At 30.7% G+C, this 19,204-nt stretch overlaps 1 protein-coding gene and 1 long non-coding RNA gene across 2 annotated transcripts in view; both read right to left on the reverse strand.

Annotated features, from left to right (window-relative positions):
• Window positions 1–354: 354 nt before the first annotated feature.
• Window positions 355–1,208, reverse strand: LOC147656485 (uncharacterized). The gene is made up of 2 exons (XR_015294344.1): window positions 855–1,208; window positions 355–483 (listed from the first exon to the last, which is right to left on the reverse strand). It is a non-coding gene; the product is annotated as an uncharacterized LOC147656485 (long non-coding RNA).
• A 10,963-nt stretch (window positions 1,209–12,171) lies between these two features.
• LOC100871988 (uncharacterized) overlaps window positions 12,172–19,204 on the reverse strand; it is an 87,872-nt gene continuing 80,839 nt past the window's right edge. The window contains exons 12-15 of the mRNA XM_086914908.1: window positions 18,914–19,129; window positions 17,762–17,912; window positions 17,056–17,099; window positions 12,172–16,989 (exon numbers count right to left, since the gene is read on the reverse strand). Coding sequence (XP_086771034.1) covers window positions 16,363–16,989; window positions 17,056–17,099; window positions 17,762–17,912; window positions 18,914–19,129 — 1,038 coding nt within the window. The 3' untranslated portion in view covers window positions 12,172–16,362. The remainder of the gene's footprint in view (window positions 16,990–17,055; window positions 17,100–17,761; window positions 17,913–18,913; window positions 19,130–19,204) is intronic.

Consider the following 19,204-nt stretch of genomic DNA (forward strand, 5'->3'; position numbering starts at 1 on the left):
AAAAATATATATACATTATAAATTATCATTAGCTTTAAATAAGATAATTTCATGGCAGAATAACAATGGAAATTTACAGTAAATTTCTTGTTTCAATCTTGACAATTAGGTTTGTATATTATAATTAAACTTAAATGATATAATTAAATTTAAATATTAAAAACTAGGCTAAAATTATTTATTAACATATTAACATAGAAGAATTTGCAATTAAAACACTTCAGATTTGATTTTATTTTTGTCCAATAAATGATACACTATCTATTTAAGTATGATTATTTGTGTGAGAATTTAAAAAGATGATTAATTTCTATAATTAAACTAAATTATAAAAAATAAAATGTCGATAAATCATTTATCTTTTATCTATTTATTCAAACAGTTACAATTATAAAAATATAAAATTTTATACCAATATTATACAAACTGTAATATTCATGGAACACAACGACACTTCATTTTTTGGAAGACTAATTCTAGAAGCTAAAACAAATACAAAAAATGATATATAAAGATGTCGATTAAGACTTATTTATAAAGCTATAAATAGTTTAAGTTCAGGTTAAATGAAGCAAGATAAAGTAAGATAGCTTTATCTCTGTCACATCACTGTCTCATTTACTTTCTTCGTTTGCCATCTAATGCCAACTTAAACTCCTTATAACTTAATAAACAAGTCTTAACTGATATTTTTACATTTGTTTTAATCTTTAGAATCAACTTTTGAATATCTGAATAATTATATTTGCTTCGATATTAAATACCCAAGATTTAAATACTTTTAAAAAAAATAATATTTCATTCCAACGAATACGAAAATTCATCGATATTAAAATTACTTCATCGTCTGATACCTGGATCGTGAGGAATGACGAGACAATAAGAGCGAGAAACAGGAGAGTGGAGCTAATATTAAACATCGGGATACGTGGACCGGCGCTGTTCGTTTTATTGTCTCAGCTTAAACAATGAATCGCAGTGGTTATTTGCGAAGTGTGAGACAGGGAGATGGGATGCAACGCTGACACAAGCACCATCAGTGCTCAGACAAGGAGGGTCCTCCGTCTCGCCATTTCCAACCTCTCTCGTACGCTTACTGACATCATCCACCAATAGGAGCCGATGTTCACCGATCTTCTTTACACGTATCCACACACTGAAACATCGTTACCTGTACAGAATACCGCAAGCCTGGCTCAGCCACTTTCAGACACCTTAGAATTAACGTGGTGATTTCGAGTGCCCTAGGGAATTCTTTACTTACCGCCAGCTACGCCCTCTTTTTCCAGTTAACGGTCCTGGTTGAAGCTTTATCGGCCTGTTGTGCTTGCCAGTCGAAACCGATTTACGAATATTTTTCCGCGGAGAATAGAGTATATATAAAATAAGGATATAGTTTTCTCGAGAGCAACATGGACTGCTTAGCTGACTACGTTATGGAATCGTATTCGATGGGATGGATTTAAATAATGTGCAACGGAATTTCGATTACGAGAATTCTAAGCTTTTTAATTGGACGATTAATTTATTTGAACGTAATGATATAATGTAATATATATCTGCTTGAATATCTCGAAAAATCAGTATTTAAGGGAAATTAAAATTGGAATAAAGGTATAATTTATTAATTTTATGAATTATAGACTTTTATTTTTCAATAGTCTCCATTTAAAAGATATAAATTTATTTTATACGTGATTTGTAATTCTTTATTTCGTTATTTAAATATTTTTTTATTTACATTGAAATGAATTTGAAATTATTTTTAAAATTTTCAATATATTTGAAATATTTGGAAGAAATTGAAAATCACAAATCAATGACAAGTATTGAAACTTTAATTTCATATCTTCAATGAGTGTAATAAATGGACTTGCTATTTATTTGGTTTATTAATAAAAATTTAGCAAAAGAAATGAGAATTAATTTTAAATTTTTTGTATTAATACATTCTAATAGATATATTTCAATTGATATAAAATTGTAATTACAATTTTCAAATTCTAATATTTGCTTATTTTTTCCAGAAATTATAAAATGATATATTTTCTTTGTATTTTCTTTTATAATGATATAAGCACAAATAAATAATGTAATTTTAAATCAATAATATTTGCAAATTTAATTTAAAACAATTTATACAATAATTAATACAAATATTATAAAAATTATACAAAAAATTCATATCACTTTCTATATCTACATTAAACTTAGAGATTTATATTAATTTATATATTAATATTATAACAGACAACAATATATCTCCTTACTTCTGACTTTCTGATTGAAAGATAACACCGCTTAATAATCTGTTGCATCGAAAGTTGTATTTTTTTGCAATACATTCCATGAACGACTGGAATGTAGAATGATCATGTTTTCATTTTGCTTGCAGACTGCGTTTTTCACGGTTTTTATTTAATCTGCGTGAAAACAACTGACGAGCTTGGATTATCGAGCATGCGGTGAATTTCTTTCTTATGAAGAAGGAATCCGCATTTTTCGAGTTCGTTTTCGGTTGTCTTTTCTTCTCCTCGGGGAGTCGTTGTAGAAACTCGAAAAGAGAAACGGTGAACTAGTGGCTTTTACTAATTTACGCTATCATTAATCACATTCGCTCGTTTCATTCTCTAATTTTGTGTGCTACAAACGTTAGTAATTTTTCATTTACGGAATAAACGAAGGGAGAAGGTATATTATTAGGTATAAGAGTTGCATTCAGAATTAAATGAAAGTTTTTTAAACGGCACATTGAATTTTAAAAGTTAATGCATGATATTATTTGAAGATCGTACATTTTGTTTAAATGAATTCTTTCTTAGTTATCGACATTATTGTGTATTATCAATATCATTCAGATATAACCAGATATTTGCCAATTTTAAAGAAGCACAATGTTTATTGACTTATATATTGATAGTTAATATTGAATGAATGCAATTTATTTTGCAATTTTTTATCAAGTTAGTTATTTGAATTCTATTCTTTAATATTATTTTATAAAAGAAAATTTCAAGTATTTGTTTTATATTCTTTGTGTGTATTCCTTTCTTTTAGTAAGTAAATTTTCAATTTTTTCTCGTACGAATATTTTTATTTCAATATCTATTAAATAATATAATTAAAAAGAATCATATAATTATATACACTTTCATTAACAAATAAGCACAAAAAGAATTAAATGTAATTGTATTTTGATACATTAATAATATATATTGATATATCGATGAATTGTAATGCAAAATTATTTAAATTTTGGTTTTGTACTTCTTTAATATATATCAGCTTTTCATCTAGGTGTCTACATTTAATTGAAGTTGCATACTTTCTGAAGAATTTCTAGAAAACAGGTGGTAACGTATCGTTTTATATATAAGATTACTTTTTCAACGGTTGTTGTTATTGCAAGACTTAACCGTGTCTTTGAAAAGAGCAGTTTTTAAAACTTCACATAAATCCATCTGGCACATTCATTCGTTTTAAACTGTGCAAAAGACCACAAGACATTGCAATCCATTTAGCTCAGCTCACTTTCTCGAATTACTTTAGTGGGAGAACGTAGATACGAAATGGTGTACACAACGAAAAATTGCTTGCTCAAACGAAGAAATGCTTTCAACAAAAATGTGCAAAGGCTGTTTGCAATGATAATACGTTGGAATTATACGTAAGCATATCATATCTTTATTAGGCTATTCCAAAATACTTGATATCCTTTTCTTTTTACACTGGCTAATGACAGGATTTAAATCTTTGGATTAAGATAATTTTCATTTAATAAAATTCTCCAATTTTATAATAATTAATAAAATAATTTAAAAATTTATGATGAAACCGGTTCTTATCAATTTTTCTCTTCTTTTCCAAGAGTAAAAGAAAAATATTGTAGTATTTTAAATTTTTAATAGATTTTAATTTTCTCTAATAAGATATTTATTATATATTACTGTATAATATAATATCAATATTTTCGTGACATATTTTTAGAGAATCAATTCTAAAGATCAAAATAAATACAAAAGTTGGTATACAAAAATATCGATTAAAGCTTATTTATTAATTACGAACAGTTTAAATTCATATTAGAACAAATGAAACGGAGATAAAGTAGATATCTTTATCTCGTTTTATCTAATGCCAATTTAAACTACTATTTACTTCTTATAACTTAATAAATAAGACTTAATTAACATTTTTATATATCAACTTTTGTATTTATTTTTATTTGTAAAATCGATTCAATATATTAATACTTTCTATAGTTTCTATACATGTTATCTATATCTTAATTATAGTCAAATATAGAAGAAATCTTTATTTAATTAAATCCTGAAATTATGTATTTTATTATTGGAATAATAAAATATTGTATGAAAATTACTAAAAAATTATTAATAAAACAATAAAATAACGAATTTTTAATGATGTTACGTTTTGCCGACTGTCGATTGACTGTTAATACGTGTTAATATCGCTAGATGGCCACGATCATGACCAAATTACCGGAAGTGGCGATCGGCGTACACGACGATCCACGGTACCGATTACCGCTGCTAGGTGGCTCCAAGCATTATCACAATTCTCGTTAGCTTTATTCATGTTCTCAGATGGATATATACATGATGAATATACAATATAACTATAGGTAAAGTACAGAATAAATATGACATAAAGTGATTTATTTTCGTAAAAATATCATATTTAATCTTGCTTTATCTATCTATTTAATTACTAAAATCTATTTAATTACTAAAATCAAACAAACGATTTCTATTAACACGATAAAGATCTTGCGTATTTCTATTCTTCATAATAGAATGATTGGGAAGATTTGACAGTGTTTCTAATATAATTTTTTATAATTTTTTCTATCAAAAATTTTTTGATTCAAATTTAGCTATCATTTTTCATAATCAATTGACAATTGCATCTTGCGAAAAGCGAAGGTTAGATTTGTATAATAACAGTATTAATATAATAAAACTTATATTTTAATCATTAGTTGTAAATAAATTTATTAGAAATAGAATTAATTTAAAAAGAAAAATAAAGATAAAAATTTCTCTAGATTATTGCTATTTTTCAATCATAATTCAATTATTCTATTATTTAAAATCTTGGATCTAGCTGAGGTTAGATTGAATGATATAATGATATAATATAATAATTTCTTTTATAACCAGTTACATCAATTGATTAAAAAATTATTGAACAATTATGGAACTTAACTATTGATAAAATGAAAATTATTTTTATTTTTTGTACTGTTACAAATAAATATTTCGTAATATCAATGAATATCGAAGAAACATTCCTTATCCCTTTTTTTTTTTTTGATCTTGATCATAGATAGATGTAAAGCATTCGTCCAGCATTGAAATTCTTCGTATTAGTCGAAGGAATCAAAGGCAATTGCCAAGGGATCCACTAGTTGGAAACTGTCTGAATGGGTTCTCCTTCGTTTCTTTGTATTCTTCCTCGTTTTCTCAATCTCCTCTATGCTCTTCGATGCTTCTTACTTTTTTGGCCACTGAAAACGTGGTTACGATGAAAAGCGTTTCGTGGAAACTTTAAGACGCGAGAGAGAACAAGAAATGCAAGACGAAGAAGACACTTGTGGATGATATTTGCTCTCTTATGTTTATACATACATACACACGTCTTTTAATGCAAGTTTCTATTCTTGTATCCGTGTATTTTGCAATAGCAGCTTTACAAAATATTCTTATTACGAATTCGACATTCTATAATGGAAATTCTTCCTTTTATGTTACTCGATCTTTACACAACTGATGTTTTTTAAAATTAATTTTGAAAATAAAATAAAAAGTCGAAATATAAATAATTGCATTGTTTGTAATATATTAAATATTGTTATATTAATTGTAAAATAAGTTTTTAAATTTTAAAAAATGAATTAAAAAAATTCTTTATACATCTGTATATATAAAATTCTTAAAATTTATTAATAATATATTAACATATATTAGAAACATAGCTATAAAATCTACACACAAATATAAAATATTGGCTTTTTTGATCATATATCAAGATTTTTCTTAATATTTTAGTTTTATGTCATCAAATTATATAATTATGAACTTACTAGTTAAATACTAAGTTTAATTAGAATATACATTATAGAATATATATAAGAATTATATACTTAAAATATATAAATTATTTACAGATTAATCATTTTGAAAGTTTTTGAAGACAAAAAAAAAAAGGAGTAAGTTTACCGTTTAATTACTGAATTATGAAAATTTTACGAATTTTGAAAAAATTCTTTTATTAATCAATTAATATTAAAAATCTTCTAAATTGTATAAATTCTATAATAATTTTCATTTATCACTATTGACATCTTTGTAAACTTATTAATGCTTATTAATGATGTAATCAGTATTTTTTTAAATAAATATAATTTTGTACAGATCAAGAAATTAGAAATAAAAAGTTAGAAAGCAAATGAATCTAACTTAATCAACTATAATTGCATGGATTAAATCAGATTAATCGTTTATTGGACATACATTGGATCATATTTTAAAATCTGTTAATCTCTCGAAACTAAAGTTTTCGATTGGATTATTTAAACAATCGAATTACTGAATTATATTAATTAGTTTTTGAATTGAATGAGTCTTATAGGTTTCACTTTTTCTTTATTTACTCTCATCACCCTTTCGTTCTAATTCTTTCTACTTTTTCAACATTTTTTCTTTTTCTGATGTGAGATTTTTCTTGACAAAGAAATCAAATTGTTTCGATTAAGTTCAAAAATCGAGAGTATAGAATATTGTATGTATAGTAGAGAGTATATATAGAATAAATGAATATTCAGTAGAGTAGAAAATAAAGGGAAAAATAACGTCGTTTAAAATTTAATTCTATATTACATTTTTATAATTCCATTTCATGGGGATTAAATTATTTCGATTTAAAAATAATTAATCAGACATAATAAATATGATAAACTTTAATAACTTCATAATTGTTTTTCTCGTATTAACAAATTAACGAATTATTTCATTATACTTGTCCTTTTTCATTTGTAAAAATATTTGATCAAATTGTTGATATTTGAGACTGCACTTCCATCCTATCTACACGATATTTCTCATTGAATGAATAATAAAACTCTAAGAATATTTTGATCGTGTAATTATTGAAACTTAAAGTAGATAAAGATTATCTTTCCTTTTTTTTTTTCTTTTTTCCCAATTCCTTATTATTCATAGAAACTTATACAAGCAACGATCGATCCTCGTTATCAACGTTGGCGAATTTTAATTAAAGCAGAGCCTTCGTTCGAAATGAGTGATTTTGACAATCACTGAAGAGATTCTCGTCCTCGATCAAGCATCGTTCTCACGGATTTATTTCGTAATTTCCTTTTGGAAGCACTTCGCTGTGATCGATTTCAAGTGTCGAACCTCATTATAACATCGTTAGAAACGAATGACCGAAAATCTCGTTACGTATCGCCGAACATGGACAGACATTTTGCGATCCCAGAGCAAGATTCCCGCCTATCGATGTATTTCCTTCCTTTATCTTCGGTTCGAGAAATTATAAATCAATATAGCTCTGTTTTAATTATAATTCCAGCTCAATATCTCGAAACATCTTGAAAGATTCTCTACTTATAATCTTAATTGTAATATAAATAATACAACTTGTTACCATTACCATCCGATTGTAACCTCTGAGATCACGAAATACTTTGAACTTTTAAAGCTATATCAATTTCAATGACTGTGAAACACCTTTTCATACCTTTTCTTCACGTATATTTACATATAATATATTAATATTTTAGACATGAATAATTTTGTAGAACACTTTCTTGTAGGAATTACCTTCACTCGTGCATAATGTTTTCTTTATACAAAATAAAACTTGAAGTATATGTAAGAACGTTTTTTTCTATATATTATAACGCATCAAAGTGATTTTTACAATATCCGTAACTCCAATCCTTTTATTTCCGCATATAAATTGCAGATATTAGATTTAACACAATGCAAACATCTATAAATTCAATTCTTTATTTACACGAGAGCCGACAAAAAGATAAAAAGAAGGGAAATCGTTTGTCGGCCGAAATGTATCTGATGAATCGTATATATCAAGCCTTTGACTGTGTTTCGCGCATTGTCGATTGATCGCTCTTTTTTAAAAAATCTTTCGATACCACTTGACTTCATTCAGCCTGAAAAGTCCGCGCGGCTTATCCCGTATTGAGCGAGACAGGCGGTCGAAAATCCCGTTACGAATCTCCCCACTCTATCCGCCAGGATTCAATTGCCGATATTACGTGGTCTCTTTGTTGCACTGAGCCTTCGAGTTCTTGGCTTAAATCGGGGAAAAAAGATTCGCGGTATTTGTCAAAAAAATATCCAACGGACGAAAAATGTAATCCACTTCTAATTTAACGAATCGATCATCATTCCACGGATTCCTTCCTCTTAAACATCCATCCATAAGCGGCCCACGTTGGATTGTCGAGATATGTGTGCGATTTACTTTCACGTAATCTCGCGTTGAAAGTAATTCTTATACCGATGGCCGCCATTTGTGACTGTCTCTCACGCTCCGCCCGAGTCATCTTTGACAAATAGATGGTTCATCCGTTGAAATATTTTTTTCCACTATTACCGATCGAGGGAATGATTTTATATTTCTTTTTTTTTTTTTTTTTTTTTAGAATAGAGGAACTTTTTTACTATAGATTTTTAATAGAAAAATTTCGATAATTCGTTGTCATCGATCATCGGTATATATATGCAGGTGACAAAATTTAAAGGATGATTCTAGAGATTGAAACGAGCATAAAAAAATTGTAAGCAAACGTGCCATGAATTTAATTTATGTTTGCAAATACTTTTTTTTTTCTTTTTGCAAATTATAAATTACGAGTTTCTAAAAAAGATTTTTTCGATAATTGATTTTTAACGAATTGTGAAGGAATTTTGGTAATCTTTGGTATTACGGATTATCGTAATTCATTTATACGAAGAATAATACGTGATAGTGGTTGCACCAGTGCGTGATTGTATAATTACGTAAATATTTGATACGCTTTGATGAGTATAATTAGCTTCCTGTGGTTTGGTCTATTGTCGTGATGCAGCTCGTAATATATTCGTTCCATTAGTGTGCGACATGTAACAACTTTGGACGTAGTTTAGCCAACTGTCACATTTGAATAAAAATTATATCCTCGTCAAATTTTAATTTAAAATTGAAATTTATGCAAAAGAAATGGAGAGAACATTTGACAATCGTATATAAAAGTTCTTATAAGTTTTTATTAAAGATGTAAGTTCATTTGTAACATTATTATTGTAGATTATATCATTATATCAAATTGACTATTAATTATAATAATTTTTAATAGAATTTAAAATATTACAAATAAAAAAATTAAAAAAAAATTGTTATTAGCTGTCAAAATATAAAAAGATCTATCTTAAATTTTAACCGATTAAAAAATCTTACAAATGTTCAATAAATAATGAAACCAATTATACAAATCATATCTCGATCAAATATCAGAGGATTTGCCTTTATCACACGCTGCAATCTCCAATTATTTCTTCTCTCTTTTGCTTTCCAAGAGTATCCAATGTCCGCAATAATATCTTTGGCTACTCTTCCTTGAAATCGCCACTGGACGGTATTCCCTCCTTCCATCATTTTCGACGACACCGGAAAGATACGTGGAAGAATATCCGGTGAAGTGGGCTGGTTCTGGTTACGAGATGGAATATTGCGTGTTCCAACGATCTTCCCTCTTTTCCTAATCGTTTTTCCTTTTCGAGGACGATTTCGTCCCCGCAGAAAACGGTATAAGGCTTTGGTCTCCGCAACTTCTTCCTTTCTCCCCCTATTTCCTTTCATCCTCTCCTCCCTCATAACGATCCCTTTGATGTTGTTGGAGCACACGCGGCAATCCATCGATCCGGAATACATAGAATAACTGAAAATTGTTTCGGTGGGGAGAAAACGAGAAGATGAATCGTTTCTTCTCGCCATTAAATTTCTCTATCTAACAATAAGACAGTTTTTTGCCTCGTTCACGACACCTTTCTTTTTACATTTTTATATTTTATATAATCAAATTGTAGAGATAAATTTTTTAACAAAAAATAGATACACAATTTCACAAATATAATATTCTCTCTCTGAAGAAAAATTAGGAACCATCATCTAAGAATTATCAATTACGATACTGATGGAAGATTCAATATTTGCCAATCTCGAGTCAATAAGAAAATAGAGCTAGAATGTGATTCGAAGATTCTCGATACCTGAACACCACCCCGTTCAAAATTAAATTCCTTCGACATTTCTCCCGGAAAAATTGACTGGTTGAGCTAACAAATTTTCGCTTCGTTTCATCGCGCCGAGGAAAAAATTAGGGAATAGAGCGAAGTTAGGAAACTTACACGCAATCCCCGTATCGGTGGAAATCATTGTAATTTCTCCGGGTGACTCTAAAAGTTAAATTAGATTTCAACCCCAACGGGCAACGAATTTACTTAGGTGGCGAGCGCCTCCCCTGCTAGCCGGGAAAGAAAACTCGAGCCGAGTTATTACCCGCCATAATCTACTCGCGCACGAGTAAAAGTAAAGCTGGAGGCTCTCTTAGGGGTACCGAAATAAAGGTTATACGAATAGGCACGTACACGCCGTTACGTTCGAAATGATTCTCGGAGGGTGCATTTACATACATTACTAAACGCTTTTTATCACACTTTCTTTGAAAGTTCATTCGACTGACGAGTATCCCTTTTATGACACACTTTTCGGTGAACGAGGCCCCCATTCAAAAGGCCAGCGCTGCACGCTGCTCTGACAGCGTGTTCCCCTGCATTTTTCATCTCTGAAAGCCCGCGCGCGTAATAATCTGAGAAATGTTTTTTCACAACCGGCCGAATAATGAAATGGAAACAGTGCAGTGGCTAAATTCCTCTGATTAACTTTCCCTATGCGAAACTCTTCGTTCCTCCTTCGTTTCCGGTTTCACAACACTTGACGACGTTTTTTTTAAATTTAATATTTAAATTGTAGACGCGTATCGTTCATTTATTTATTTGTAAATCAAAAATTTCTCCAATCGGAAGTTTTTTATTTATTATCCTTTCATTCTTCCATGTTTCAATTATTCTTCGCGTTTCAGCATGAATCGAGGATCAATCAATTATTAGGGTGAAAAAGATATAACAATAATTTTGATTGATTTTATAAGATGTTTATTTTGAAAAGGAAAATTTAAAATTGTGATTATATCGATAACAAAATTCGAATCTTTTCGTTTTTTAGTTTATCTATGAAAAGAATTTCTATATTTTGCTTATTTTTAAAAGTTTTAATACAAATGTAATTTAAACAATCATTTACTAATTGTTGAAAAAAGATTATAGTCTTTTTACCTATTAATTAAATAATTAAAAAAAATAGGAATAAACAGTGATACAAACTTCGTTAAATATTCTTTGTTAAAACTTTTGCATATCGCGTCTACGATTGTTCGATTCAATACTGGAATAAGATGCCAAATCAGGGATGATCCAGACTTGTCCCATAAAATAGTGTTAGGATGATATATACGAAATGTCTGTTCCAATGCTTTAAATTCTTTATCTAGATTGTATGAAGAAATATGCAGCATGGTACAATTCAAAAGTGTATAGATGCATATAAAATTGAATAAAGTTTTTTCGATCAATTTGTAACTAACAAAGGAAAAACTTTGATGGTGTTATTTCTAATTTTTTATATGCATGATTAATAAAAATATTAAAAATAATATAATTTAAGTAAAACTTTTAATTATAAAAATAAATCACTCTCTTGTTATACGATATATATGTACAAAATTATATAATATATTTATATGTATAATTTTTGAGAATATTAAATTAGTATCAACTTTTTAATATGTTAACTTTACTATTTTATTTAATTTAATTTAATCAAATTTGTAATTTTGAAAATAGTAAATTATTTACAATTGTTTGTTTTTTAAATCAGAATTACTTTTTATTAATTTTTTGGCCCATTTTATTTATTTATTAGGATTTTTTCATCAATCACCAAAAAAGCTTGGAGAAGAATTAATTTATAAGAAGATGGACGAGAAATAATAACAACATTCCGTTTGAATCTTTCGTCATTTATTTCTATTCACAGTCAATAAATTAACACTTGTTGGAAACCATACAAGAACTGAGAGACGATAAGAATTACGAATTTATTAATCTCTATAAAACCCGCAATTAATCAATAAATACAAAAATCAGCTTATAAAAATGTTATCAGCAACTCACGCTGACGCGATTGCCATTCCCTAATCCTGTGTGTGTGTGTTTTATCCCTTTAATTTATGTACATTATACATATATCGCATCAAATTGTAAACTTTGCAAGAAAAAAATGGACTAGACCGCTAAGTAGATGCTTAATAATTTTTTTTTTCTTTCTTTCTTTCTTTCTTTCTTTCTTTCATTCTTCACTAGCGATTTAGCGACAAAATCACTAGACACCGTGATTTTTTAGATTTTTCTTCGATTCCACGGTGTCCACCATTAAATAATCGATCCTTACGGGACGAAGACGGATCGTCCATTCGTTCAGTTCAGTATTCGAAATTCGAATCGCACACAAACACACTTAACGTTTTTTTACTAAGACATCTTTATCTTCGTGTAACTATTTCTCAAATTACTTATTTTCGATTATAATTCACTGCATCTATTTTTATAACGAATCTGATTTTTTTTTTTTACATCAAACATTGCATACTTTTCGAACTAATAAAATTATTATTATTATTATTTTTTTTTTTTTTGCATCTAATCATACTCTCAAAACGTTACTAATTTTTAACATTTTTTCCACGTATTCCATTTCCCTTTCTCTCTCTCTCTCTCTCTCTCACACACACACTCTCACTTTTGCGTGCATTTTCTCTCTCCTCTCTCTCTCTCTCTCTATCTTTCTTTCTCTCTTCTATTCATCCTGCATTTACTGTTTTGTTTTTACATTTTTTTCGTTTTTTCTTTTTTTGATTCGCTCTCTACAATATTATTCTCGATGGAACGGACCAACTATAGCATTTATCGTAATTTGTGTGCATGTTAAGTAACGAAGATCTTGGTATTGGATTATTCTCTTTATTTTTTATTTCTTTTATTGCGAAAAAAAAAAACCATTAAAATTTCCTGTTACAGTGTGTGCCTTCGTTGGACGTTACAGACGATACTTGATGTCAGCAGTTGAATCATAAACACAAGCAAACATCGTTTTCATCGTTCAGATACGATCGAAACCTTGCAATACAACATCACTTAATGCGGTATATCGATAAAGTACGTATTATAAAACAATCGCTATTCTGGAAGCAGCGTGTGTGTGTGTATGTGTGTGTGTGTATCAACTTATTTTAATATATTTTTTTTTCTTTTTTTTAATTTTCTTAGGCCTCTTTAGGCCCAAAGTTGAATCACGGGTGTTCAGAGTTTTTTCGTTATATATCTCTATAAAGTTTTTTTTTTTTTTTTTTTTTTTTTTTTTAATATAGAATCGATGCTCTATTCGTCAATGGTCGTACGAAAAAAGCGTAACAAGACTTGTTACAAAAAGGGGATTAAATCTCCTAAAGCTACTTTTGTAAATCGATAATAATGAAGAAGGTAAACATGCATTTTTCATTAAAGTCTATAAGATTCTCTAACGTTTGCTTCATCAGTCTCCGCCATTTTGGATAGTCGTCGAATCGCTCTATCGAAACGAATATATATTTTTAATATATTCTATTTACATATGCAATAGAAGTTCTTAGATCGTTATTTTTGATAATCGTGTCCTTTCGATATTTTTCCCTTTTTCTTTCTTTTTTTTTTCTTTTCCTTTCTTCCTCTTTCACGAGTTTTCCATCCTCGAGTTTCATTCCTGATCTCGTTCCTCTGTCGCCTCTTTTTCTTTTCCCTTTTTTTTTTCCCCCTTAAATTCGTCGATCATTTTACACTATACAAAAGATGTACATAAGAGCCAACGGTGTGATATATAACATATGTATATTTTTATGTATAGATTTGTCATAGTCTAAAATTTTGGCAAAGGTTGGATTCAATATAAAACATCATTAGGTTTCTATGTGTGCTGTATATATACATACAAAAACTTTGTAACTTTGAACGTTTTGCTTTGTGGTATATAGTCAATATACACATGTACAGTTTACCATCTTTTCGAAGAACTTTTTAACTTTTAAGTTGCCTCGATGATGGGGATTGTCGATCATGTACTAGTAAATGTAGTATTTGATTTCATATGAAAAATTATTATCGATGTAATTCAAAACATTAGGAAAATCAATTAGTCGCAATAAGATTGGATAAAATAATTTTATAAAAGGTTATTTTGATAACTTATATTGATTAACTATCATTTTTCTGTCTCGAAATTTGGAAAGAGTCGCTATTTCATGCACAAAAGTTGTAATAACAATGCAATGCAGTTTCGATCCGAAGGAGGAAAAATATTATTTAAACTGTATATTACATTACCATTTTATTTTATTATTTTATCCAACTTGATTACTTCTCAGTTTCACTTCGATTTTCGAATAAATAAATTTTTTAGAATATAAGATTCAACGACAAATTTCTCTCTCTCTCTCTCTCTCTCTTTTTCATTACATATCCTTATCTTTCACATTTCTCCGTCAACTGTTTAATCGTTAAGTCATGCGTACTTTTCATTAAAGTAAACTAGTCTCGAAAACAATAGTAAACAAACATTTTTATCACGTGTTCAAAAAGTTTTAATCTGTTGGCAGTCTTTAATCTAAAAAAAAAGTTTCCATTTCTCATAATATAGGCAGCTGAAACAGCTGATCGAAGTCCAACTGTTGAATTGACAGATCAACGTGCCTCTTCTCGTTATTTCTCGTTAAACATCTCATTATTATTAGTCTCTGTTCTCTGTTTCGCTTATTGTATACAAATTGCAAAGACGAATCCTCTATTGCGAGTCCTTTAATCTATTTACAAAAAATTATTTTAAGACGTAAATGCAATCTTATCACAATATTATCATTAGTAATTGTTACGAGCGTTGAAAACGATAGACGAGATCATGAAATGATTGGCAGTGTGACTCGGCTCCTCTCGACATTTCATCGTACTGCCAAAAATTTTATTCCGTTCGTGCACGATACAAACGTTGTTACTCTCGTCGAGGCCGTATAAATTTTTATATCTGGCTCGCCTCCCCCCCCCCCGTCCCTCCCCGCCCCGCCCCTCCTTTCCTCCTCATCGTCTCATTTACCGAGAATCATAAAAAACTCGGAGTGAAAAATAATCACGTGGAAAGCTTTGATCCAATATCGAGATAAAGCTGGAATTCTCGTTAAAAAAAAAAAAAAATAACGAGCAGCCGTACAGCAGTTTTGATTATGAAATAACAAGGACAAAGAATCGACGAGATAATAAAAGTTAGCGAAGCGTTATTCCTTTCGATTCAAGGATGGGTTGAAAAAAAATAAAAAAAAAATAAAAAACAAGAGAAGAAATATATTGGCTTTAACGAGGAAATAAAATATTAAACACCGAGCAACCGCTATTCATTGATTGGTTTTTGAACGTGTGAATCGCACGAAAGGATTCCGTATCCGTACGTGCATCTTCCGTTTAAGCTCGTTTCTCGGTTTACTGCCGTTTTCTCCACGTTCCGGTTTCAAGTTCGTTTCGATAAACTGAATTACAGGAATACTAGATATATCACTGCATAACATTTTATAAATCATTTCAGTCATATTCAATAAGTCGTCTCAATAAGTTTCAACAAGTTGACCCTTCTCCGAACATTCATTATTATAGATAGTATGTTTTGTTTAGTTAGTTCTCAAAATAGACAATGAAAGTATATTACAAAATAGTTATACAAACGAGCGTGAAACATGTGGCAATCTCCTCAATCTCGCGTTTGTGTACGTATCCTTTCGAAATTTCGATCATTTCGTTCACTGGTACGAAAACCTATATTTTTCCTCAATGTACTACATATTCATATACTACACTTTCGCATACCTTCGAATCAAGCCGTCGAAGAGGTTAAAACGTCTCCTCTCGGACAATTGTGTGAATACTTACGGATTATACAGCAGAAGAACTCCGTCGAAATTGCACTGTTAATGCTTGTTAACAATCTTTTTAAAATCCGCGTTTACACTATCGCGTGGTGTAGTGTACAATAATTTACAATGAAACTTATGAAAATACAATGCAAAGGCAAGATGAATCGGGATCGGCCTCCTCTCCTCCTCTATCCTCCTCTATCGCTCCTTTACTGGTAACTGGCCTCCCCGCTCTGGCTCTTATTGGCGGCCGGCTGAGAGGTGGGGGACGCTCTGGTGAAATTGCCAAAGTTCTTGGTGGGCGAGTCGGAAGCAACGTTGGCAAGAACTTTGTCCCTAGGTGGCGGTGCAGAGCTGATGCTCGACGAGCTGACGCCCGAGTCGCTCGATTTCTCGCTCAGGCAACCCCTTTGTCCAAGACCTGTCATATTTCCGCTGTTCTCGAGGCCAAGGTCACCGCTTCCGACCACGTACTTCACCATGCCCCCCAGTTTTTGCCCACCCTCGCACGCGTCCTCGATCACCACCGTTTCGCCGAAATTCCCCCTTTTCGCGATAAACCGAACGTTCCCGCTACGAAGCAACGGCGATTTATCGAACTGGCCCTCCTTCTGCCCGGCCACGTTGGCCGTGATGGGTATGTTGGGATGGAAGTCGTCCTTGCTGTCGGCCACCGTGCTCCCCTCTGTGCTGACGCCGCTTACGCTCTTCGCAGGCGCCGCGGAATCGAGATTGTTCTCCCTGGGCAGCTTGGTAGTCGTTGCCGATTCCGGGCTTACGGTTCGCCGGCTAGTGGGATTCTTGTGAGCGTCGTAACAGCCAGAGTCCCGCGGGAACTGGCGACGATTAAACGGTGAACAATGGCCGGATGTCTGGCCAGAGGTTAAGACCAGTCGACTTACCTCGTCACCCTCCGAGCTTGAAGCTAAATCGCCCTCGCTTCCGGCTATTAGAACAGAACAGAAGAAGTCGTGTAGTATTCAATTTGCTATTTGAAAATTCGTATTAATGAGAATATTTTACCTAATAAATATTTTCTATTTGTAGTTTTTGTATTTTCTTTTTTTTTTTTTTTTTGGATTTGAATCTTGTTGGAAAATTAAGATATTTTTAAGAGGTATATATTATTGTCAATATTATTGTCATTGGATTTTTTTGTTATTCTTTGTAGTCGTTAATTTAATTAATGACATTTTATTAATTTCTTCTCTGCAAGATTTGATTCTTTTCTAAATCGAGAGATTTATTATAAAAAAATTGATATAATGTGTAAATAATTTTATACAAACACGCGAAACAACGATATACCTTGCTGTTACGATCTTTTGGTTTATATTTATTAATTTAGAAGAAAATTGGTTACACATCTTTAATATAAAACTATATAAATCAATCGTAATTTTATTATCGATCAATTCTTTGTAATATTTCATGCCGAAATGTTTCAAGTAATTTTAAAAGATTCAAGAAACTCAAATAATCGTAAATTTTTTATAATTCATTTTGTTCTTAAATAATTAAATTAAAACTACTAAAAAAGACAAATAGTAAACTAAGATACGAATTTAATTACTATTGGGAAAGGAAATGTAAATTCTAGAAACTCACATTGAAGATCATTTAATAGTTGCACAGCTGTAAGTATCTTAGCACGATGTTCTGGCTGATGTATACGCAAGTAATCAAGATCCGCGGCTTCAATTTCCCTGAAGAGTTCCAAATCCTCGTATCCGTTAAATACAAAAACAGGAATGTGTTCCTGCAAAAATATAAAGTTTCATTATTTCCACTTTCGTTCCGTGTAACCAATTCATAATCAAATCAAATAAATAATCAAATCGAATCAATAATAGAGAACAGTTTTATTATTAGAAGAAAGTTAACAGTATTACAATTAAAAACTACTATCTAGAGTGCTATAAATCACATTCACAGTGTCAGCTCCACTTTTTTTAAAATTCCTTTTGAAAATTTTAATATCAAAATATGATTAAATTAATATTAATGATTCTTCTCTTCAGAAATCAAATAATAAATTACAATAGAATTGATCAATTTCAATATGTCACTGAATTACACTTAATATTAAGTAAGAAAATTTGAAAATTCAGCTTGCATAGAATATTAAAGGGAGTGATTGATACAATTCTGCTTTGTCGATCAATAATCCAAAGTATGATCGAATAATTTTACAGCCACAATAATAAAAAAAAAAAGATAATAATAAAAAAAAAGAAAACAAATTAATATTAATTAAAAATTCCAAAGATAGGTTTACACTGATTACATCATTATTGATCAATCAATTTCATTTTCATTCCATTAGTACTTAATCGAATGAATTCAACACAGCACAAACATCTTCCTACATACGTCCACCTTCTAAATTTCCAACGGTTAACGAGAGAAGGAAGTTGAACATTCATCACCGGTAACATCGGAGAACGGGATAAGAACGAGATAAAAGCGGGAAGCGGGAAATCGATAGGACGAGATAAGGAAAGGAGGAAGATGGATATAAAAAAAAAAAAAAAAAGTGTCGACGAAAAAAGGAACAGGCCAAGTTTTCGTGGAACTGTGTATTGTAAGCGATATAAAAGGTGCACGCGAGGGAGGGAGGCGGGGATGGGATATGGATGAAAAGAGAGAGGTCCACGGGCGAATAAAGAAACGTATAAAAGCAGGTTTCCCTGCTTTGCATTCGAAGCGATGCAAATGCGAATCAGTTTGTTCGAGCCGTGGCAAGATATTGCTCTCTACCTGAAGATTCATTCTCTGCAAGAGCTCTTGAACGGAACCGGGCTTCTGCCTATACCTCTGGCCCCACTTCCCCCGCCCCTCGGGCTCGCCGCGCCTTGGAACCCTGTCGTTTAGTATCTCGACGTTTATGAACTTGAAGTGGCCTATCCTGTTGTGCAAAACACCCTTCCACAGCCCGCTCTTGTTCATTTGTACCACGTCGATGATGTCTCCCTTCTGCAACAAAAGCCACAATTGCAACTCGCTTCTTTCCACGTACTTTCCACGCGGAAAAACCTCGAGAACCTCTTG

This window comes from Apis florea, unplaced genomic scaffold (genome assembly GCF_048593485.1).
Source record: "Apis florea isolate Af1SG1 unplaced genomic scaffold, ASM4859348v1 contig_3756_pilon, whole genome shotgun sequence".
In the NCBI taxonomy this organism is placed as follows: domain Eukaryota; kingdom Metazoa; phylum Arthropoda; class Insecta; order Hymenoptera; family Apidae; genus Apis; species Apis florea.